This window comes from Atractosteus spatula, chromosome 6, assembly GCF_055471065.1.
Source record: "Atractosteus spatula isolate fAtrSpa1 chromosome 6, fAtrSpa1.hap1, whole genome shotgun sequence".
Lineage (NCBI taxonomy): Eukaryota > Metazoa > Chordata > Actinopteri > Semionotiformes > Lepisosteidae > Atractosteus > Atractosteus spatula.
In genome coordinates, this window is record NC_142711.1 from 61,188,023 (window position 1) to 61,213,427 (window position 25,405).

General features: G+C 39.1%; 1 protein-coding gene across 1 annotated transcript in view; it reads left to right on the forward strand.

Annotated features, from left to right (window-relative positions):
- The window catches only part of LOC148833141 (phosphatase and actin regulator 1-like), a 72,399-nt gene that overhangs the window by 11,219 nt on the left and 35,775 nt on the right, over positions 1-25,405 (forward strand). Inside the window, exons 3-4 of the mRNA XM_088918339.1 lie at positions 13,537-13,617; positions 22,814-22,954. Of these exons, the coding sequence (XP_088774465.1) occupies positions 13,537-13,617; positions 22,814-22,954 (222 nt within the window). The remainder of the gene's footprint in view (positions 1-13,536; positions 13,618-22,813; positions 22,955-25,405) is intronic.

Consider the following 25,405-nt stretch of genomic DNA (forward strand, 5'->3'; position numbering starts at 1 on the left):
TTTTGATTTCGATTTTAATGTCTGCTCTATACTTCAGTACACATTTAGTGCTCAGAGCTCAGTGTCCTTCCAGACTTTGCCTGATTCAGACAAGGTCACTCTTACTTTGAAGTCCATGAAAAACATCTGTATTTCAGAAAGAATAACAAATAATTTCCTTCAACTGTAGCCAACTAATCTCGTTTTGCAGGAGTAAAGAAAAACTTCTCAGTTAATGACACATCCAGTATTTCTGTCTTTTACTGTAGTTGCTGTTTCATAGCCTTTTATTCATTAAAAACATTTTAGACTCATTTTTTGAGTTATCTATATACTGTTTTACAATGAAAATGGAACACTCTAGGTTTTACATCAATTGCTTATTGGGCACATATGTAGTGTTGTTTACATTTTAGAAGATACATTTATTAATTGTTTGAGTAATATTGTCCCCTGAGATAACAAAACATGGAGGTCAATCATGTGATTTCACAAAAGCACCATATGCTCTATGTTTGGATCTTGATATGTGTTAAAATGACCAAAATAAGCTGCTTTAGAATCTACACATATAACTGTTGAAAAATACATGATTTTATTAGGGTAAAAAGATAAGAACGTGCTTTTTTGAGAGGATAAGTTGCATGGGGAAGGTGATGTTTTGCTCCATTAATCACCAGACTAATCCAGGAAAACTAGGAAGCCAGTCTGTGGAGGACAGGCCACATCCTGGAAGGTAGAGGGACACTACAACAGCCCAGGAGCATTGTCAGAGTGCACTGGCAGAATCATTAGACATTCCAAGGAACAACAATTCACTCAGTACCAGAATAATTGTAACCCAATTGAAAAATACAGACGTGCTTGGAGGTTTCTGCAAGCAGACAACATAGAGAGATTGTAAAGCTAAGTGTTATGCTGCTTGTTGCATCATTCAATACAAAAGGAGTTTGATGTGGTAAAGGATCTGAAGAATGACACAAGATTGGTGCAGATTAAGGGCAAAACAACTGCTCAGCGTGACATCAGTGATGTCCTTGAGCCATCAATTTTCCTGCTCTTGCAAGCCTAATAGGAACTGTGAATTGTCCAGCAAGAACACACAACAAGGCTGCACGGTAGTCAGGAAAAACAATGGCACAGTATTAAGAAAACTGTGTCAAGGTCATTCCATGGCCATTTTGTTCTGGGATAGATCATCATCAGTGGAACCAGCATGCCAGTGCCATCAAGAAGACAAGGCTGCCACCGGCGAGCCTGCCGTAGCTGCACAGGAGGAGTGCCAGAACACCCCACAGCAGTCTGTCCAGAGGCTGATCAGGTTTGAGAGTCAGTATTGATTCAGTATTGACTCAGTGAGCTCCTGTCTGATATTGATTTAAAATATTTGGGTATGTAACCAACAAACTCTACATCATTATTTATATATACATATATATATATAATCTATAATATGTATGTACATATACATCGTACTGTATGTACATACAGTGTACATGGTCATATTCTATAAGCCCTTTGTTGGGATGATGAGGAAAACAAGAGGGAACAGAAACAACAGAGATACCAATAGGGGCAACCCAGAGTTCCCTTTGCCAATTGGCATCTAGCTGCATGATGGGCGATGTCATCAGGAAACATGCTGGAGGACAGCTTGCTTGTTATGGAGCTCAGAGAGTTCAAAAGCAGAAAAAATGGTGGATTCCTTTTTTGGAGGGACTGCAGTGACTGTTGAGTCCAGTTTCTGATGGCAGTAATGGATAATGGAACAGGAGTGCTGCAGCACCAGAGGAACACAAAACAGCAGGCTGATGACCAGGCGCCAGGGATCCTTGTTTCGAGTCCGAAAGTCTGAACAGTTCTGCGAATCCATAGTGAAGAAGAAGATGTTTTTAAAAGAGACAGCTGAGATTCTTTCCTTATATCTTAAGTTGTTTTCTTGTCTTTTTTGTTGTTTAATTTATCCGTTTTTGTTTTATTCAATCAAAAGGAGCGCGGACCATGTGTTGTGTTATACATCACACAAAATGAGAGACTGTATGTGCCATATATTGTGCCATCCTGTCTTGTTTTCTCTTTCCTTCTTTGTTGTTTGGAGCAAAGACCATGTATAGACAAGTAATGTGAGAGGGGAACGTGAGACAAGTAGCACATTTTTCTCTTTCTTGTTGCCTTATTTTCTCTTTCCTTGTTTGATGTCTGGGGCTTGGTCCACACATGGAATCAATGCAGCAAAAATGCAAGAAGAGGTGTGAGCAAGAGATCAATATATAGGGAATGCTGGTAGTGACTGTGATTGAAAACAGCTGGGCGAGACTGGCTTCAGTTAAGAGCTTCCATTAAAATCAGAAAAGGACGCCAGTTTGTAAGAAACAATCAGAGTAAACCTGGCTCACAGGCTATGAGGGACCATTTCTAAAGCAATCTGAAGCAAGCTGAGGGATTTGATGTGTATTAGTATGAGAAGATTGAAAGTGTTTACTGATTTTTAACATTTTTGAAGAAAGACTTGTTCCGTTGGTCCATTTCCATTTATATTCAATCTAAAAAAATATATATATTAAATTTATCTTGAAAATGTGCTTCAAAAACAAAAATATAATTGCTGTCTTACATGGCTTTTGTAATGAACAATGGACAAGGTTTACTTACCTGACAAATTACACATTAGTTTAGTGCTCCTCAATTTAATTTCGAAATGTATTTCATTTATATTTCATTGAGTTAGAATTTTGACATTTGATGCTAGTGACAGCCTTGATGGCTAACACAAAATAGTAACACAAAATGAAACATAATAGCATGTTATATGTGATGGAGGAAGAAGAAATGAGTCATAATTTGGAAACTTATTGCTCTTATTGTTTATCAGGCACTGGAATATTATTTCACATTTAATTTAAGAATCTGTGTAGCTATGATTAAAGTAGAATAGAAGTGTTTTGGGGGTGATTTCGTTCAGCTATGACAATACTCCATATTCATATTCATCTATAGATACACTGATATAGAATACATATATAATATGTATATAGTGAAAAATAGTTCAGGTGGGTAGCTGCGTCAGCATGCGTAGGCTGCAAAGGAACAAGTAATAGGTTTATTCCCTGCTGAAAAGAGAAGAAAGAAAACACATCATTTCGGCTATGGAGCCTTCTTCGGGTGTCGAACACTTTTCAGCATGGAATAAACCTATTACTTGTTCCTTTATAGTGAAAAATAGTTTGCCTTGTATAAAGAGAGGCTGCAGTCCATCAGTTTTTTTTAGCCTGTCATCAGGACTGCTGTACATCGCATCATCTGTGTCTGCTGGTGAAAAAAAACAACATTCGACAATTACCTCAGAATACAGCACAAAAATTGTGGGAGCACGCGACACACTGTATTGTTAAAGAAAAAATTAAAACCAACATAAGAGTCAGTATCACACGTAACAAGCGTCACTATTATCATACTGTACCTTTGCGGTTCAGTAGCAAAGAGACAAAAGTGTGATGTGTCATGTAGCCGGTAAATCCCCATTGTTCCTCCCCAAAAACATGATGATTTCAGAAAGTGCCGTCAGATCATTTTGCCACTTTGTAAAGGGTTACCATAGGTACAGTACTGGGTCCAGGGAGGCAGGGGATCAGATAATCCACACTTGGGTTACACGTAGAAAAGCATGGAACTGGAGACACTAGCTGCTGTTCTGCTGCTCTGCAGAAGAAATAGAAGTGAAAAGCACCCAGTTTGTTTTCTGTTCAAGCTGACAACTGTTATTGCAAATGCCAAAAATCTGCCTTCCTACACTTGCTAAAATGCAAAAAGAATATACAGTAGGCTGTCTACTTTATTTAGTAGTTTCCTAATGCTGGTTTGCTTTTGGAGTGGTGAACAAAAGCATTTTTGACTTGGAAGGTTGCATGGCTTCCCTTTGGTATTAATGCAGGGGAATAATGTGAGGTCTGTACAGCACGTTCTTACACCAGGGAAATTGCTCTAAACACTGTATTACAAAAAATGGCTTTCATTGTCTATTCTATCAACTGCAGTATCTACATGCTCAACAAAATAGTGGAGGTGAATGTTAAAATTTTATGCTGACCCGATACACATCCTATGTTGGATGTTAACAATAAAGTACTGTAGCAACCTCACATACCATGCATACTGCAAATCAAACACCCATTCAGGCCCCTTCAGGATTTAATGTTTCCGTGACATCTCAGTATGGAAGACAGTCCTTTCTAAGCAGCGACTAATGAAAGAAAAGTAAAGAGGCTCGATCTGCAGGAGAATACAGCTGCGCTGTTTAGACTATCTATAGCTCCAGGCCATTTCTCTGGCTGTCCATCTCTGCTGACCAGGCATGAGAATCTGAGTGAGACACAATGTGTACTCTCTACCACCGATGTGGCCTAGTTTACTGTCATACTAGCCATCACCCTGGAAAATACACCAAGGGCTTTGTGTCAGAAACCTGCATTGATGGCTAGAGTAGTATTACAGTACATGAAGTCTGACAAGTGAATTATCTGTTTTTGCAATTATTCTTTTTAAAAAAAGATAAAGAGATGCTTTTGGAAATGATTAATTGGAATTCTTAATTGGAACTCTTACATTAATTAATTAATTGGAATTCTTACATTGCTTTACACTTATTGCTTACCTGTTTGTTCTTTGATCTGTACATCTCTGGGTCTTCCTATCCAATGAACAGACAGGGTAAGATCCATTTTAAAATTGAATTTGTGCTCCACGATTCATCTAGCTGTGAGATTCAACAGCTCACAAAGCAGTTCACCTGCTGTGATGACTTAGCTGTGCAATCCAGAAGCACCTTAAACCCGTTTGAAGGGGAGCAATCGATGAATACAGCTGTGGGAGTTTAAAAATGAGCAGACAGATGTCAAACTCTGAAGTTATTAACACACATATCTATTCTATTATGTTGTTGCTTGTTATGTATGCTTCAGTTATAACAATAAATTATATGTAGTACATTTATAATCTGTGTGAGACGGTAAATTATGGGGTTTTGATCATAAAAGTTATTAAGTTGTCTTGCAAATTACTGTTACAGTTTCTGATTGTTACAGCAAATTAAAACCTCCAATTTGCTACAATACTTTATTTGGGCATCGGAAATATTGTAGAAAAATCTATGCAGACATCTATACTACATACAGCAGTTAAAGTCTCCTCTTTAAATTGCATTTGAAATTAATTGTCGGGTTGGCTTCTCCTTCATGAGAATGTGCCACTCTGTGGTGATTTACTTACAAGAGTTGGATTGGGTTCAATATCAATATGAATTTTCTTGCCACATACTTTAAATAACGGAGATTCAGAAAAAAAAAAGATTATGAATGGTGAATAAGAAACCTGTTTCCTAGCTGCACAGGACACCGGTGTTAACAAGTCATTTTTATCCCATAACAGAACATTAACTTTAAAAGGTTTAAATCAAAGCCTGTAAAAAGAGGTGCTTGCCAGTTCCGTTCGCAATTTAATGTTAAGACATCAGGAAAATAAAAACCTGTTATTGCTTTAGACCTATTAAGGTAGAAATGAATAGCTACACCAGATGGTAGTTGATTATTATTCACTGATATTGGCGATTATTGTCCGATATTTATGATTATCAGACTCACTCCCGGAAAGTGTCCGATCTCCTGAGGGAGGCAGGCGGTCCTGCAGTTCAGAGCTTTGGAGACTGAGCGGTGTGTTGCCATGAAACCAGCCAGGCTCTTACAGCAGTCAGATGGATTAATGTTCTTAACCTCTGGCAGCCTCTCAGCTGCCTGGAAACTGTCATCAGCAAGCGATCAGACTTGGGCCTGGTCATTAACTGTTTTATAAAAATAACAGGCAGTTGACCTGACCAGCCAGAATATGTTGGCAAAGTCAATGATTTATTTTAAAAACATTTTGTATTTGTGCAGAGCTCTGTTAAATTCAGCACCCCACAGGTTTACTGATTTTCTTGCTGTAATTTGGGGTCTTCTGTATGCATCAAGCCTTTGTATCATCCTCTGTATTAGGTCCAGCATGCTACACAAAGACCAAACTCCCAGTGTTTACCTCAGCTCTGGTTTTTGCTAGAGGTTGGGCCACTGTCACATCGTGTTTCGGCAAGCACAAGTCCCTTGAAAAAGGAGGGACCTGTTGAATAATAATCAGACCATTTCACCAAAGGGCTACACTTTGCAAAACCAGATGGGTTGAAATTATTTGTTTTTTTTCTCTCCAGTTGAGGCACAGATTTGCCTTTTTTAAAGCTTTGGTAGAATAGATTTCTTGCATGAATTATTTACAGGAATCATGCCTATAGCTTCTGTTCAAATCTTAGTAAGAATTTGCTCTTTGTCTCAATGACGATGGAGCTCTTTCAGCCTCAGGGGCCTCACTAGATAACCTGGTGGTAAACTCAATGACAGTGAGACATTACATAACTGAGTGTGTCTGCACCTGTGCCACACATGTCCCTCTTGGTATCCATTTGTTATGTAGCTGGCTTACAATGTTACATCATAAACCTTGATTCTGAGCAAGAGCTCAGTTTAATCTGGCTGAATTAATCTTTGTTTAATTTCTGTGGTAGCATGCACAACTGTGTGTGTGTGACTGAGCACAGGCCTTTCAGGTTGATTGTTTTTATTATTTTGCCAGGAATGGGATTATTCTGTAAATCCTGAGGTTGGCGAGGTTTACGTTTTCTATTCCTTCAGGTGGAAAGAATGATTTAGAAGGAGTGAAACGAGCCCAAAGAAAATACATTCAGATTAGGTGATATATTCAGTTCTCATGTTATAGTAGCCCAGCCGTAAATATTTTGCATGTAGCTGCCTTGATAGGCCTTGCATCCTGAACTCTTATAACTCACTCTCTTGCCAGCTCACATTTACCCCATCTTCAAGTGTCATCTTCACTTAGCTATGAAGGGTCAGGCAGACCAGATGGGCAGAATGACCTCTTCTCATTTGTAATGGTTCTAAAGTTCCTATGATCACACTGTGCTGTTGGATATTTAAATCTGCAAACAGTGCAACATTCATGCATGTGCAAAGTCCTCCAGTTGTGTCATTGTCCCTTTTCCATTCAGTGGGATTTTAAAGGTCTTTATTGCTGTTTTGCCATTTCAAGGAGTGAAGGGAATGCAGAAACAATAATAATAATAAAGAAGAGGTACTTTTGCTTGTTCATTAATGCTCTTGCACACCAAGGTAGGTAAAAGCACAGGTCCATCACTCTTACACAGCTGTAGCCAGACGTGTGGATTGACTGTCTTTCTCTAACCCTACTACTTGCTCTTTAGGCACCAGAGCTCAGTGAAGTGTCTTTAAAGAGACACTAATTTCTCTAATTAAGTTTTCCTTTCTTCCCATTGCAGTTTAGTTTTTATGTTAATAACAAATAACATGAGATAGCTGTGGCTATAGAGAAAATTATGCATTTCTTCTACTTGCTCATGCAAAGTCAGTTATTTCCCTAGTGGTAACAGTAAATGTCTTTGCTGATAGCAGCATTTGAACTATAAAAAACGCCTGTAAACCAAAGTAATGAGTGCTGCTTTTTTCTAAATTTAGACTGCTTGGCTTTCTCTGACTGGCCTCAGTAGGATTCTGGAGTTTTATCTGTTACACTGGTCACAGGCCTCATCCACTCAAAATCAGATAACCTGTCCCTGTTGCTCAACACTGGTGGGTGAAACAGAGAACCATATTTTTGTCTTAATGAAATTCCTTCCAATTCATACTTTTTTCTTTACTTCTGAGAGATATGAGTTAAATAGTAACAAAAGTGTTCAACGCAGGAAAATTAAAATTAATAAAAACAGGTTCAGTTGTAAAGACAAGTGGGAAAATTGGTTTTAATCCAAAGAGTACTTAGTACCATGAGGTATCTTATTTCTACGTTATATTGTTGTTTGCAGGATTATATCTTGCAACAAATTTTTAATGTAACTCCAGAAATCTGTAAATCTTCTGTATCATAATGATAAGCATTAATTTCTTCATGCTGTTTCCTACTGTAGCTTCTGAGTAACTTTACAAGCTTACAAATAATTTAATATGCAATAAAATATCCTTGCCAGGAAGAAGGATCAGCCAACATTCTGGCTAGTTCAACAAAGCCATGAACATTAGAGTTTAAAAAAATTAAGTGGTGGGGTATTTAAAGCATGACATAAATGTAGAAAAAGTAAAAGGTTATACACCTGTACTTGCAACTCTGAAGGAGTGGGTGGATTGATGCATTTTCCTGCCTCTCATTGTTGGAGATGTGATCAGAGGTAAGGGAAGTGCTCAGTTTTCTCCAGAGTCTCCCTGTGAGTCTGAATCAAGGGAGTTAGGCACTGCTTCTTGACTGCCTGCTGATGGCAGACCAGAGTGCTCCGAGTATCAGTCTCAGTATCTTCTATGTGTCAGTATGACATGCCTGAAGATCTGCTAGAGAACTGCATCAGAGGTCGAGGTGGTCTTTGTTCTGCATTAGAAATACCTTACATTTGCCAGTGGTCAGGTGTAGATCCCTAGCAAGGAATATCTAAAATAGTGATAACTCAACAATAACGACTTGCTTGAAAGTGGGTTTTGTGATGACTCCATCGCTGAGAATCCCTACTTATATGTCATTGTGGAGCACGCTAAGATTAGTGACCCATTCTGGCATCCCTTCTTCAACAGGATCTCCACGGAGCTTTACGGTTGACTTTTTTGAGATTGGAGAGAGGTTTATTTTTGTTCAACACATTTTTCAGAAGGCAGAAAAAGTCGACAGGCAAAATTAGAGAGATTTCCCCAAAACAGCAGTAACAGCAGCACAGGAGAAGTGCTGTTCAACCTTTTTTCTAGTTTTAGAAGTCTCTTAGTCTCTACTCTCTTAGTAGTGGCAGCTAAAACTGTCTTATAAAACACACTGAATTTTACCACCCCAATCAAACAAGCGAGACGGAAAATATGCACCTCAGGTTTTCTGCGAGGTACTTATACAACACGAGCTGTGTTCCATTAGGAACGCATGCTGTAACAGGCCGCTGGAGGACAGGAAATCATTCCCCCCTCAATTCTACATTAAACTGCTCCGTCTCTCTCACATCCAGGGTTTGTTCAGTTTACAAAATGCAGTGAACAGTAATCCTGCCCTGTTCTGAAGATTTACCCCGTAAACAGCGCCTTGTTGGGTAATGATGTGCTTAGGATCAGATGCTTCAGGGCTTCCAGACAGCGTTCAGTGGGTTTCCGAAAAGGAGCCTTAAGAACCAGCAATTGTAAACATCATTTGCAATAAACCTCCCGAAGCTGTTAGCAAGAACAAAATCACATTTTACATTTCAAAATACCGTGGGTGCACAGCTATGATAAACTCAGAGCTTTTACGGTACTTGTTTTCTGCACTTACTCGACTGGCTCTGTCAAGGGTCCCTCGATAATGTAATATTTATGTGACGTTAAATTCTTTGTAATAACTTTCTAATTTCGGTGGAGGCCATTGATGAAAATGATTGGACTCACTGTTAATAGGAGTATCATATTTTTTTCTTATACTTGTTAAATGGTTTGACGTTAGTGTTGTTGCTTTTTTTATTACCAGCAGCATTGTATGATTTCATGATTGTCTTGAGCAAGAACTGTGAAGCATAACTAGAAAAGATTTGAACTAACTATGCCACATGCTGTTTTACTTCATTTCTGTGCGTTGCTGTTCACTGCTTAATGCGTTTGTCTTAGTTCCTTTACTGAGCACCAGTGTCTCGTGTTCTGTTGAGCTTGCTGTATAACAACTGTCATACTTGAAACATTGTTAACAACGAAGTAGCTATGTTTAATATTCTGCAGCCAAGGAACGAGCTGTCAAATGTTAATTATTTTTTATCATTTTGATTGTTAAACATCCAAAAATTCCTACAAACAGTTCTTGGTTTGACAGTGAATTAGCTAACAGTTATTAGATCCCATTATGTAATGACTGAAACAGATACAAAATTTTTTATTTAATAAATAAGACTATGAACTGATAAAAGAGACCTCCGAATAAATGAACAATGTCCACTAATCAATAGAGCTTTTCTTAGAATAGAAAAGACACTATGTAACTGTCACTGCCCTTGAAGTCATTTAAGTTCAAAGTTCATTAATTGACAGCTGCTGATAATGTAATAAAATAAACCTGATATTTCAGCAGCTGTTCCTTTCAAGAGCGTACATAATACATTTCCTAATAAAATACATTTTCTTCTCGGAGTATCAGGGTGCCAGGTTATTTAGTCATTACACAGCTTTTGGCAAGTATGATCTCCACATTTTCCAGGAACAGCTGAAGGTGTATTTTAGTTGGGATCTCTGGTTGCTGCAAGCCTCGAAACCAGGATAAGCCCAGAATTGATAAGTGTCACGATCGTCGTCCCTCCTCTTAAGGGCGCTCCGACCCTTTCGTATTTGAGTTCATTACGTTCACCTGACCCTTGTTTAGTCTGCCAATTTTTAAGCCTGGCGCTCTCGCCATTCCTGGCTCTGCATTGGAAGATGGACGCCTGGAGGCCCGCCTACCATCGAGTCGCCCTACGTCCGCAGCTTGAGGGCTTAGGCTTCCGATCGGCATCCTGACCCAGCTGAGTCTGGGGCTCGGAACGCCTGGCCTCGTCATTCTGTTTTTAACCTCCTGCTCCTGTTCCGGATCCCGCTCTGGATTTTAACCCTGTCTTGTCTTGGATGCATCACCCGGTTTTTGAATTTTGGACTGAATTTCCTGTTTTGGACTTCCCTGGACTGCGCTTCCCTCTTGCACCTGATCACTGTCGGCACTGCCCCCTGTTCGCCATCCCTTCCTTTCCTAACTATGTTTTCCCCGTAGCCCTTTTCCAGTCACTTCTGGATTATACCGTCTGCACAGGGTCCTAAACTACGCTTCATGGGAGTCAGAACCGGCTCCCATGACAATAAGCCATTGTACAGCATGTGGCTCAAATTGAATTACTTACCTGTTGTATAGGGTAATGGGATAGTTATCTTTGCCAAGTTAGAAAATGAGTTTAGTTTGGAATAAAACTGGTGTTCTTCTACACCCAAGATCTTCAGAACATCTATATCAAATATATAAACCGCCCTGCTTTAAATCTGCACCTGTGGCTGGGAGGTTGCCGGTTCAAGTCCCGCGGCCGGCAGAGGAATCCTACTCCGTTGGGCCCCTGAGCAAGGCCCTTAACCCAAACTGCTCCAGGGGTGCTGTATAAATGGCTGAGCCTGTGCTCTGACCCCAAGCTTCTCTCCCTGTCTGTGTGTCTTATGGAGAGCAAGCTGGGGTTTGCGAAAAGACAAATTCCTAATGCAAGAAATTGTATATGGCCAATAAAGTGATCTGATCTCTTAGTCATTCACACAAAATGGAAGATGTTTCAAAAGCAAACTACTAGGCGAACAATCCACTTTATTCAAAGTAAAGGCAGAGTTTTACTTATAGACTATTTCTGTAACAGGTTTATACTTTTGTAAACAGGAAACATGGGTTTTAAAGTACGGATGAGCTTGTCATATGGCCTGGCTCATTCACGAGGAGATCTTTAATATATATATATTTTTATAATACCAATAGATTACTATTATATCATCAAAGTTACCCTGTTAGTGGTGCTTTTGCAAAGCCACAGTAAATCCACGCATCTATACATCTGGAGCACAAGATGTATTTTTTTAATAGGACAGAAGATCCAGTGTAACTCAGCCATGTGTGATCATTTCTTAATCCACTCCTCTCAGAGTCTCCTGGGTAATCCTGGAAAAGCATGTTACTTCTCTTTACAGGACTCTTTGCCTGCCCGACGCTTGGCTGCAAAATCATTCATCATCTTTAAATTTTGTTTTTTTGTAGTCAAATTCACAAGATGCATATGAAAATTCTCTAAGAAATAAACACAGAAAAAGATCAACGGCAAAATATTAAATTGAGGTTTTGGTTTTAAACTATTCGAAGAAACAGTATTTCACATCTACAAATAAGGCAGGAGACCTCTTTTTGTACTTAAAAATGGTTACTGGAAGGGCCATGTTTCAGAGAAACTTGTTTTTTTTATACAGACACCTTCTTTTTAATTCAGAAGCTTGTGATAAGTAGAGGATTATGACAGAATACTAGAGATCATTACTAGAGGCCATTGTTGTGGACATATCTCTCTCTTTGAAATATTCTTTGGAACTTTCCTGTTTCCACAAGTTTTTGTACACGGTTGTAGACTCCTATAATCATATTAGGCAGTTTATTTTTCTACAATTCATGCTTATCACAGCTTCCATAAGTAGGTGATCTTTTAAGGCTTGCATAGGAAGACTCCTCATTTACTGGAGACATGGTATGTTGGATCACACATTGTAGTTAATCGTCAAAATTGAGTTTTTTAGTAATAAAAGCTAGATTTACTTTAAGTTTAATGCTTAACTTTGCATTTAATGTCTTTTTTTCAAAGCTGCTGAAGACAGCATTAACTGACCATAGCTTTGGACTGTTCCAGTCTGGTAATTAACCCATTAACCAATTATTAATTCCAAACAACTAAAGTGCCTCCAAAAATGAGTTTTGGCTGTTGGGTGACTTTTGGATAGAGTTTCTGTCAAAAACAGGTCATCTCTCAGGCAGAGATCCCCTTACTCTTGGCTCAGTCAAATTCAAACTTCTTTTTAGTCCACTGCAAAGCCTGCAGATTTACCAGGTTCTCTTGAAACCTTGAAGGTAAATGTTTAGGCTAGGCTTTTGTCACTTCCACTGCTTCAGTATCCCTGAAACCGGTACAATTTACAGGTCTCGCTTTTAAAAAAAAAATAATGCAAACCGGAAAATATCATAAGCGCTGTTTGTTTGAATTGGTTCAAATAGTGTCTTCCAAGGGTAGGTGATCTTCTGTCATGTAACAAGTCTTATAATTTCCGTCTTATAACAAGTGTTGATTATAAAACTATTTAGACTCTCTAACATTCATCTTTAAGAGATGTAGGTTCATGATGGGTAGTTACCTATGAGGCAAACAACATTTCCAATTAATGGTGATAAGGAAAAAAGAAATCCCCCTCACCAAAACACGTTTGCAAAAAGATACAATGGAATATCTTCATTCAAGTTTTTATGTTTTATTCATTTCATATAACCTATAATTTCTCCTTTGCAAGATTTTCTGCAGAGTTCATGTATTCCGGTTGCGAGAAACATGCTGATGTGAATCCATATACTAACAATGTTAAATATATATTTAAAAAAGTGAAGATGTTTCACCATCAAAAATTTATTTTTTGAGAGGAGAATAGATATGAGTACATTTTTTTAAAAAAAAACGTGGCCTCAATAAGGGTCAGTCTATTAGAGGTTCAAGCTTCTTTTACAAAAGGATTTTTTTTATCCCAGAAGAAAAAAATCAGAGAAGCAAATTCTAAATATGCGGATGAAAGCTAAAAGTCATTAAAGAGTGGGGACATATGAGTAATACATTTCAGATCAATTAGACGGATGGACGGAACTCTACTGCAAAAGGAAAGGAAGCCAAGGGGATGGTTTGGGCCTTACACCTTTCTGAATTTATCTTTCTAGCTCTAGAGAGAAAAATATCAATGAGGCAAAGCAGAGAAGAGCTGATTAAGCGAGGTGTGCTGAAGGAAATTTTTGAAAAAGGTAAGTGAGAAGGTTTTAATATTCTTTTAAGGCACTTGCTGTCTTTCCATGACTTACGCACCTTCTGTTTATGGGCTTGTGTATGAACTGCAGATGTGTTCATATCATATTCATAAAGCTTTTTTCCACCGTGACAGGTTAACCACAGAATTCTAAAGCTGGAGAAATTGTGTCAAATTGTGTCAAAATCAAAATAAAGGTTGAAATGGCCCGAGGTTTCAACTATCTCACATCATTTAAATGATGTGATGCCTGCCAACAAGAGTGATTTCTAATTAGGCAAAATGGAAAGTTAGGAGTTTTTCATGAGCCATTATTTATGGGCCCAATTTGAAGGAATATCTGAGCGCTGAGTGCGATTTTTCCAGGTCCAGGTCCAGTGTGAGAGAGAGAGAGAGAGAGAGTCACAGCTGTGTCCCATTTTCAGTATCAGTTATATGGTGAAAAACAGTTGCCTTATAAGGTTGCAAGGTTTTGTTTCAAAGTTGAGGGCATCTCACATAGTTACCTGCTTACTATCTATAATATGATCACATACATATACATAAGAATATAAGAAAGGTAACAAATGTGAGTAGGACGTTCAACACATCTAACCCCTTTGGTACTCGGTAGGTTATTAATTAGACTGTCTCATCCAGGCCTTTCTTGAAAGAAGCCAGGGTGTCGGCTTCAACAGCACTCCCACAGCTCTTTGCTTGAAGAGGCTCCTCCTCTTGTAGATTCCACTTGTGTCCTTTAGTTCGTGTTTTACTGTTCATGTAGAAATAAAATAAGCATTAGAAGATGTCTGCTGGGCTATCGGTGTCTTTGTGGATTAAGTCAGGTCCCCTCATTCTCTTTTCTGTTACACTTAAAAGGTTCAGTTCCTTTCGTGTGACTGTTCCTCTGAATATGTGTTTGGACTGATCAGGAGCATGGTGACCAAAATTTGTTCGTATTTGATTGAGGTCTTAACATTGGATTGTACAATTTAACATAGCATCCTATGAATTAAATTCTAGACTGTTAACTGTACATACTAATTTTCCATTTGCATTTTTGTACATATACAGTGTCATCTATTTGCATCTCACTATCTTAGTTCTCTGAGACAAAGTGGCCTCAGAGAACTGCAAAATAATTTTCAACGATTTTTCTCATTAAATGCTGTTAAGAGACTCTTAACATACTGTACACACCATATATAGAAATATGAACCATATATGAAGCTACATATATATATAAACCATCACATATGAACAATAAGGTTAATTGAATAACAGTATATCAATACTCAAATACATTGCAACATCTGTGAGAAAACCACCATCTTGACTGAAGACACATGCCCTGTGGTGGGGATTTGAGCCAACATGGCTGCCTGGTAATTGGAAAAAATGGAAAATGATGCACAGCTGGTCTGAATGAGTAATTGGCAGTCAGAGGGAGTGAAATTCCACATGAGGGGAAGGAGCTGTCGGAATGAGCTCTGTGTGGAATTAGCCACTCCTCTGGGCCAATTAAGAGGCTTATAAGAACAGCCAGGAGGAAAAAGGTCTTAGTCTGTGTTTCAGTCCCTGCCTGGAAGGGGTGAGGGGTGAGGGGTGAGGGGTGAGAGAGTGAGAGTAAGTGTATGAGAGTGAGAGAGAGGGTGAGAGTGAGGGTGAATAAGGGAGACTGTGAGAGTGAGGTATGAGGGTGAGAGTTCTCATTAGCAACGTATTGGGCTGGCTTACGGGTCTGTGGGACTCACTGAGGAAGTGATGCTCGAGAAAACACTGCTTAGACTGTACTGAGGGACATCACAGGTGGCGGACAGCAGTGCTGTCGGTGGTCTGTTCGCCAGGCTCAATGGGCGTGAAGTGCCGGGGGGAGGAGTGGGGCCGCATACCTCCTCTCCATAGCCGAGAAAGAGAACTCAACCTGCGCCAGCAGATGCTAACACTTCTAGAGCTGCTCAGCAGTATGACAGACCCTGGCTTTGTGAATTTTATGGAGGAGGATGCTTGAAGAAAAGGGAACAAGCAGTAAGACATACAGTACAAGAGTACAATTGTTTTAATGAGTCAGGTGCACAGGGACACTGATTTTAAAAACAGGCTACAGCATACCCATGCTCTGTGTTCAAGGGTGATGTACAGAATTTTAAAGCTGGGAGTTACTGTGTGGTATACCGTATGTCCTTAGCAGTCTTTCACCATATTACACTCTTAACCATATTTCTGCAGTGTCTCTTATAATACCTGACATTTTCCTTATGAAACGTTATCTTATTGTCTTAGTCTTGTCGGCTTCTGGTAGTTTGAGAAAGTTTCCCAAATAAAATGGATGCAATTTATTGCTCTTCTTGAGCAATTCTATCAATCTCTTCAACAAAATTTGGTTTCTGCCTTTTTTTGCCCACTTTTGCCATTGTCTGCATCTTTGCTTGCTCAGCCTGCGGTGTATGGGCCTGGTTTTACTCATTAGCCTGCTGCACTAGTGCAAAGCCACAGTCTCAAAAGTTGAACTGAAACCTCCGGCTTTACTCATTCATCGTATTTGACTGCTGTGGTAGGGCTGATTGGGTGAAAGACTGGAATGCTACATTCTGATTGGCTGAAACAGAAGTATGGGCGTGTGAGGAATGCTGCATTCTGATTGGCTAACCAACTGGAGTACTCCACATACCCTGTAGAAGACAAGAGGTTAGCTTGTTTCTATAGAGAGCTAAGGATCATAGCTGAACTCCAGTTTATTTAAAATTGTGATGGCAACCCTACAACTGAAGTTGTCAGTGGACTGATAATCTATATATAGAGAACATATGTACAGTATATAGACATCAAGATCCCATGCCTCACACAGTAGCAGTGACTCTGAATTATACAACGATGCATTGCCAATAGAGTTACTCTCTGTTAGAGATTTGCTTGACTGTTGATCTGTGGATGCATCATAGAGTGGCCACATCAGTTCTGATTACTTTGCAAAATAATGTAATGTCTCAGATACAGGTCAAAGCTGTAAATGTATGCATGCTTATACTTGCTATATACAAAATATTATTTACATTACCTCCAGATAATTATTTAATACATTTATATCTGTATTTCCATCATTTGCTTCCTGTTAAAATATTAAGTTTAACAAGTTTTAGTGACAAAGGATTATTGGATTAATTCTTTTGAATTCATTCTGTGGATATTTCATGATGGGATTTTTATGCCTCTTTCTTTTTAAAATTTCTTAAACAATAAAGTTCGAGAGCTTGTAGTGTCATGGAGCGATTGTTTGCTTGGATTTTGATGTCTGAGGAAGGGTTTCTACGACACTGGGGTGATTAAATCTGAAACTTGGAAAACAACTTTGTCTTTTGTATTGATTGAGCTGCACTCCGTGGGATGAGATGAAAGAATTTGATTCACTTGGCTACAGAGAAGAGCAATTGTTAGCATTTACCACACTTCCAGGTTGTATTGATTGGTCCTAATGAAAAGAAAACAGGTTTTAAATTACAATAGTACTGAACAGAAGCTATACCTTGAGTACCAGATAATACACAGCATCATTAATGCACTCGTTTTAAATCTTTCAAGTAAACCCAATCCAATTAAATAAATATTGAGCAGTTCTAAACCTGGGGTCAACAGTAACAAAAGCAGACATTTTCACTCAAAGACAAATAGCTTTATATTTAAATTTAAATTTTTTGATAGTATTGTATTGCTTAAATAATGAACCCTGTCTAATAGGGTTTGTGTTAGGTCTACCAGCATGCAGTCGTGCTTTTAATATTTTACCTTTCAACTTGAAGAGCAAGATTCCTAATAATTACATGAGTGAACACTGATAGAGTTTATTACTCCCATTCCAAAACCTATCCCCAGATAAAGGTGTGTCCAGCAGCTGGATCAGTGGTTCCATTGCTGGATAACGCTGCCGACACCAAGGAAATGTATTAATTATTGAAGAAAGTACTTTACTGATGGTAAAAAAATAAAAAAAACATAATTGTCTGTGGTGGTTATGGTCAGCTAACAAAATAAAACACAGGGGTACAAAAGCTGGACAGTCACTCGTCTTTTGTGTGCATGTGGTATAGCAAGCACTGGTGCAGTGTCTTAAAAAAGATTCTCTCTCTTCCTACAATGTCCCATTTCAGTGAATTGCACATAACACATCCACATCTTTTAAAGTGAATATTTTCAATCAGAACTTGAACCTGCTCAATTTGAACACTTGAGAAGAAGATAAATGTCTGCAAAACAGCAAAGAAACTTCAGAAACTAAAATGTCCACACAATAAAAAATGTTAGTCATTGGAAGGGGAGAAAACTTTTTCAAGACTCTTAACAGCAAAAGCAGTGGAATGAGTGAATTCTTCTTTCTTTCTCTGTGGCTCAGAGATTTGTTATATATAATCAAAAACAATATATATTCGGTATATATAGTTTGACATTTAATCAGTATATATGACATACAGTATATAGGATGCATATGAAAACCACCTTTGAGAAGGATACTTCTCTGTCCTGTGTGTTTGTAGGTGATGAATAGTCTCATTGTCGCCAAAATGCCCTTGACCCCATCTTCACACCATGTGAACTTCCTGCACATTTTAGAAAATGTTACAGGCAACATCTCTTCTTTGAGGCGATCGAAAAGCTTCACAAATGCCCTGCATTGATTTTTTTATTCAAAACAGCAGACAGTGGTAGGTAAGAATTATGCCATTTGTGCATACCAATCATCTGATCTGGTGCAATAAGAAAAATGTCTCCAACTGGTTGTCACCGTTATTTTAATTAGATTTTTTAAAGCTCTCTTTTTAAGTTATAAGATCATGAGTTCCAGTCTCAAAAGTTGTATATAGGATCCTCATACAAATGATTTTTCATTATGTCAAAGAATGTGTAACAGACAGCCTGTGTTTCAGGGAAACATAATGTTAATAGATGGGATCAGGGGACAGCAGTTAGCTGTAGTGGAATCTGATCCAAATTTTTCAGGCTACCTGTTGGAGAATAATAATTACTGACTGTGCCTAATTCCCTTCATCAGTAAATTTTTTAATGAATTATTTAATTATATCATCACTAGTGTGATAGCCTCGTTTTTGGAGACGGTGGTTTTCACTAGCACAAAAATAGTTGTTGAATTATTTTCAATAATAAGCTCTGGATGTCAGAATTAGTCAGTACATTGTGTGTGTTCTACAAAAGCACAGTGGCTTTTCCTTAAAGGCTTTTCATTTAAGAATTGTTTTTCTTCGTTGGTCCATTTTAATAAAATAAAAATCATTGTACTTCTACATTTTTTAATGTTTTGGATTTACATTTGTTATATAAAACATATTTTCTTCTGATACTTCTACAGTTGATTTTTCTACATATTGTATGCAAACATCTAAACTTTTCTGAGCTGCACACTCTTGATACTGTATGTATGCTATGAAAATTAAGCCACTCAAGTGTGACACTTGAGAAGTCATCTTTAGAGACCATTTTTTTCACAAGTCTATCAAAGGTACAGTTTTTTCACATTTCATTTATTTTAAAAGAAATGTAGAAAATTAAGTGTTTGGAAATAGTGATTTGTTTGGGTATTTTTAGAAGAGATCTTTAGTCTGATGATAGCTTTCCTTAGCAATCTCATGTAACGTATTCTCTGTTCAGTGCTGTTAAAGGCTACTTTACAAAACATTTTTTAAACCAACTCCTACTGTAGATTATCTTTTGTTTGAGGTATTTTGACATATGGAAATTAATTTGAGTTTTCTGTAATGTTTAAGAAAAGTAGTAGTTCAGGTGGGGAGCTGCGTCAGCATGCGTAGGCTGCAAAGGAACAAGTAATAGGTTTATTCCCTGCTGAAAAAAAGAAGAAAGAGAACACAACGTTTCGGCCGTGGAGCCTTCTTCAGGTGTGAGCAACCTGAAGAAGGCTCCACGGCCGAAACGTTGTGTTCTCTTTCTTCTTTATTTCATCATGGAATAAACCTATTACATGTTTAAGAAAATACCAGTGCAGGTTTCTCATTATTACCACTGCATTCCAAGTAATAGACCAGTCTCAAATAGATGCCTGCAGTAGTTCTGGTCCTCTGCAGTCTCGATAGGGAATTATTGCATCTGCCCACTAGATCTCATTTTCATGCAAAATTTCTTTTAGCCCATTTGCTGGGTCAGTATTTAAAGCTCATGGTTGATCATGGGATACAGTAGGTACCATGTTAGAGACATATGTTGTGATTTTTACAATAAATTATGAATGGGCATGAAGGCAGAAAGTCAGCCAAATAAGTGAATGGAAGGACGTATTTTACATAAGGTTACAGGCAAGACAAACTCACTTGGTCCATTTAGCCCATTTGGTTGTTAGCAGCTAATTGATCCAACGATCTAGTTCAGTAGCTTCCTGAAAGACAACAGGGTGTCGGCTTGACCAGCATGGCTGGGCAGCTTGATCCACACTCCCACTCTGTGGGTAAAGAAGTGTCTTCTGATCTCAGGCTTAAATGCTCTCCCATGTACTTTCCCCTTGTGGCCTCTGGTTTGAATTTCGCTGTTCATTCCCGAAGAAGTCTGCTGGATTTACATTGTTGCGTCTTTGAGCATTTGTGGTGTTGTTTTTTTCCGCTGTATTTCTTTCCCTTCAAGGTAAAAAACATACAGTACCCCCCCCCCCCTTACTGTGTAGTGATGTTATGGGCATTACACCATGGTGAATCTCATTGTAGGAACTTGTTTTCGGTGAAAACATGTTAAGGAACATTTTAGGGTATTTTGATCACCATTTGTAATGGATTTAAGAACAGTGAAAGGCTCACCACTCACAGTAAGTAGGCCATGTGATGGTCCCTTCTCTTTGTCCAGAATACATCTGAAAACACGAGTTTTGTAGTACGTATGGTAGATCCGATAACCTGATGTTCACATCCAAAGCAGTGATACAAGCCTGTGAAGATCCTTTACTTGGGAAGATGGTAGTCTGCAGAAACAGTGTTGGTGCTTTGCAGTGTATTTTAGGATTTCCTTAATTTTTTTATGACCTCCAGGCTACTGACTTAAGATTATGTGGTTTTGCAGTTATGCAAATGTCGTGTGAGCACGTAAAACAGGTGATTTTGTAGGCAATACTTCCTTGTCTGAGTAGTCTTTTCGTCCGTGATTTAATTCTCTACTGCTGATTTGTAGCAGTGGGGCCAGGGCCTGATTTTTCGGCACAGCAGGCCTGGCTCTTGTCTGGGCTTTGCAGAACAGGTGCCCAGCAGTGTACCCCTGACAAACGATCAGGTCTGCCACCTGAATAATGCCATACTCTGGCTTCACTTCTGATATTTTAGTATTTTTAACAGAAGGCATTGTCAGATCCGTTGCATCAGATCCAATGGTGTGTAAACCTTATGAAGAATGATCTTCAGCTCTTAATGATATCATGTTCTGGTGGATCGAGTTATATTTTGAAATATACAAAAGTTATATCTCACACAGGCTAAGATGACCAAAATCCCAGACACTGGTCAAAACTAAGCATCCATTCATTATGAGAAAGTCACTCATTCCAGGTCAGGAGAAGCCTGTCCTGGAAACAAGGGACACAGGGTAGTATTCCAAAAATTAAAATCCAAAACTTAGGTCCATCCCTGGTTACACACACAAAAAAACCCACACTGTGACAATACAGAGACAGCTGGAAACATCTGTGTAGAAATGTAAGACCATTCTGTAGTTTTTAATTGAATATAACAGAGAAAAAATATAGTAAATATCAGGATTAGGTGACATACATTTTTCTTATATTAAGATAATGATATTGTGTACTAAGGGGGTTAAAGAACTGAGTTCTTGCGAGCCTGTCTTTCAAGAGCTTTGCAGTGCCTGTGCTGGCTAACTAGGGTTTTGTTCCAGATAGCTGACACAGTGGCCTCATCCAGGGCCGTTACTGGGGGATGTTCTCAGCAACATGAATGGAAAGGAGATAGCTTTGGTATTGAGGGCAGGGGACTGACGTAACGGGAGCCGGTCCAGGCTCCCGTGAAGCATAGTTCTGGACCCTATGCAGTCGGTATAATCCGGAAGTGAGTGGAGAAGGACGACAGGGAGGAGATGACAAGGATCAGAAGCGGCTGACAGATGGGGGGGTGTGATGATGGTGATCTGGTGCTCAGGGGGCGTAGCCAGGGCAAACAAGTCCGAGGAGTCCAGGGGGGAAATCGGGGGCGAAGTCCAAAAGTCCAAAACCGGGAGATCCATCCAAGACGGGACAAAAGAGAGTTAAAAACCAGAACGGGGTCTGGTACAGGGAAAGGGAATAAAAACAGGATGACAAGGCCAGGCGCTCCGAGTCCCGGACTCAGATGGTCAGGACGCCGTGATGAAGCCGATGCCGTCGGGTCTCTCCCCGACCCGCTGGTAGGCGGGCTTCTAGGCGTCCATCTCCCAATGCTGAGCCAGGAATAGCAGGAGCGCCAGGCTTAAATGAGAAGGAGCAGAACAGGGGGCCGGTGAAAGTAATCAGGTAAAATACGAAAGAGCCGGAGCGCCCTAAAGAGGAGGGATTATGATCGTGACAACTAAAGCAGTGGGGATCACACCCCCTGCCAAGATAGAAAAAGTACTTGTGCAGAGCTTATGTGTTGTAGTGCTAGCCACTCTTTTTGTTTTATTTGTTTGGCTGACACTCATACCCAAAGCTACTTATGTTTGAAACGATTTACACAGCTGGGTATTTTACTGCAGCAGCTGAGGTGAAGCACCCAAAGCATGAAGCATGTTACTCAAGGGTACAAGAGCAAACAGCAGTGTCTCACGTGGGATTTGAACCTGCAACCGCCCAGACGCAGGTCCAGGACCCCAGTCCTATTTCCCCACTTATAAGCTGACAACATACGTTTTATATAACATCACTTTATCATGTTATATATTTATATAAACTGGCAATAAAATTATATCTTAGGTCCGAAAGTTAACTTTATGTTTCATTCAGGTTTAATGGATGCTAACAGCATGGACGAACAAGACAGAGGAGAGGAAGGTAGAGCCCAGTTCTTTAGCTTAGGCTTGTGAAGGATTGGCCTTGGGCTTAAAAAGCTACAGCTTGCTTGACCGCATTGGCATTCGAATGTTATTCTACTGTAGCTTCTTCAAGCCCAGGGCTGGCAGGGGGCTCAGAAGTGGACACCTGGGTAGCGTTCACCAGTTTTGTGACATCTCTTCTTTCTCTGTTACATCAGACGGGACGATCCCTGTAACAAAAGAAGACGGGAAGTTAGAAAACGGGCAGTCACCGGTGTCCATGTCTAACACATTAGAGAGCGAAGCAGAGGATCATACGTATGAGGTGCTTCCCACCCCAGAACTCATGGACGGGACAGGTAAGTCTTCCATTCCGATGTGCAGTTTAGTTAGGACGACTTCCTGGCCCCCATTTCCACACTACTGACAGAGGAGCTTTGGCCCGACAAGCTGTTTGCGTCTGCGTTGGCAGTCTTTACAGGAACTCATGAGGCTGGCTACAAATTTGCACCTCGTCAGTTCATTTCAGGTTCATTCTTTAGCAAAGTAGTGTTTAGTTGTTATTTCCTCCCCAAAGACTTTAGCCTGCATTTTTAATAATATAATTCTTTGATAAGTCATGCATTGATTATAAAAATAGATATTATTTTCCTTATCTACATGTTGGGATTCTGAGATGGAAAGGACAGTTGTTGCGTTCTGAATATCAAAGTACTGTTAAATAATTTGATAAAATCTTTAACTTCTTGTCTTTTTGAGTTAGAAGGAGTTTTTGATTGCCACATGCATTACAGTGAGCATGTTCATTGTTCAACATATTTCAAGCTGTATTAAAATATTTACCCGATGCATTATTACACCAATGTTATTTAATAAGTTTTTTAAGGTGTAAAGTACAGTAGCTGTCTGAACTCACTTTGAAAGGATACATTACTTGAATTTGTAAACGATCAATAAAAGTAGTGAAGACATATGATAGCTTCATCAATTCAAGCACCAAGCGCAAGGCAGGGTACACCCTGGACGGGGTGCCAGGCCATCGCAGGGCAAGTGTAAACCAATCATACATGGGGACAATTTGGATGCCACGGTAAAGAGCGAGAGGGGAAATTTGGCCCAGAAACCGGGATAACTCCCTAGTCTTCTCGAGAGATGCACCGGGGATCTTTAATGACCACTGAGAATCAGGACCTCGGTTCAACGTCTCATCCAAAAGACAGTACCCACTACAATATAGTGTCCCCTCCACTATACTGGGGCATTAGGACCCACACAGACTGCAGGGTGAGTGCCCCCCACTGGCCCCACTAACACCTCTTCTAGCAGGAACAATAGCTTTCCAGGAGGTCTCCCATCCAGGTACTGACTGAGCTCAACCCTGCTTAGCCTCAGTGGGTATGAGTTGAGAGCTGAAGGGTGATAAAGCTGCTTATACTACTTGAAACTAGTGTGTAGCCCCTCATTTTAGGTGTATGTCTTTTCACCTGTTTACCTCATCAGCTGTGATACAGTGATTCAGTTCATACAACTAATTGAACTTTTTGTAGTAGTGCGTAATGTTATATTTTTTTTCCTTGGGTGTGTTCTTTTGGTTGGCCATGGTTTCGTGTATAACCGAACTGTTATTAAATGAGTTAGCATTTAACATTTTTTTCGGATCATTGCGACATTTCCTCCCATCTGGACTTAAGTCCATATATTCACTTCCATGTAGTAGAGGGATTCATGTGTTTGTAGATGAAACTGCAGCAATATTACTGTGCATAACTCTTCCAGGGCTCTAATATAAAAAAAGTGCAAGAATAGATGAGGACTACACATATTCAAATAATGATTGTTACATTAATGCTCAGTATTTCTCCATTTTTTCCAGAAGACTTAAAGGATGATGGTGATTTTTTTAAACAGTGCTATTGCTTCATGTGTGACCCATGGTAAAGTGGTGCTCACTGTTTTAACCGATAAAGTAACAACTGGTACAGGAACATTTATACATCTTTAAAACAGGAGCTCCTGAATGTTGAAAAGTGAGCAAAAACATCTGATTTCAAAATTAGCAAGACGTCTGAGATATTGATCACATTCATTAGGAGGCCAAACACCCTTTGATATAAATTGAAAGTTTACAATAAATTGTCAGCAAAAGCAGAAAGTCGCAAAAGATGATGGACAAGACACCAGTAGTTTTATATTCACTACTATAAGTGGCCAAATGCTTTACCCTTTAATTTGATTTTTTCTTTGCATTTTAGTTTGATATATTTAACTTATTTTTACTCTTTTGAACAATCAAAACATTTGTGTCCGGTATGTCCATTGTGGTGAAAGTGTTCTGTTTTAGTGCTACTAAACTTTCTGTCTGAAAGCTTTCGGAGAAGGATGAACTGCAGTGTACCAAAAAAATGTCATAAGAAGCAAATGACGTTTCTGTTCTACTCCAGGCTTAAATGATTAAAAGAGTCTGCTGGACTGTAGTTACATTTCTTTCTAATGAGAAATTCATAAAGAATGACTTTTGTCTGAGACCAATGATTTTTTAATCATTGAAACCTTGTGTACAATTAGCGAACAAAAATCTTTTTCATCTATCTTATCTTAAAACAGATCCATAGACAGAATCACATTTGGTTTGGCTACCTGCGTGAAACAGCATTCTTCAGCATTTATAGAAGGCTATAAATAAACCAGGGAAGGTTCTGCTTTAAATTAGGATTAATCTGAGAGAGTGAGACGGCTCCTGGATATTAAGAAGCGATTTTTTGTAGTAAGTGTCAGCTGCTACCTGCTCTAAAATTGGACATAGCAGCTTT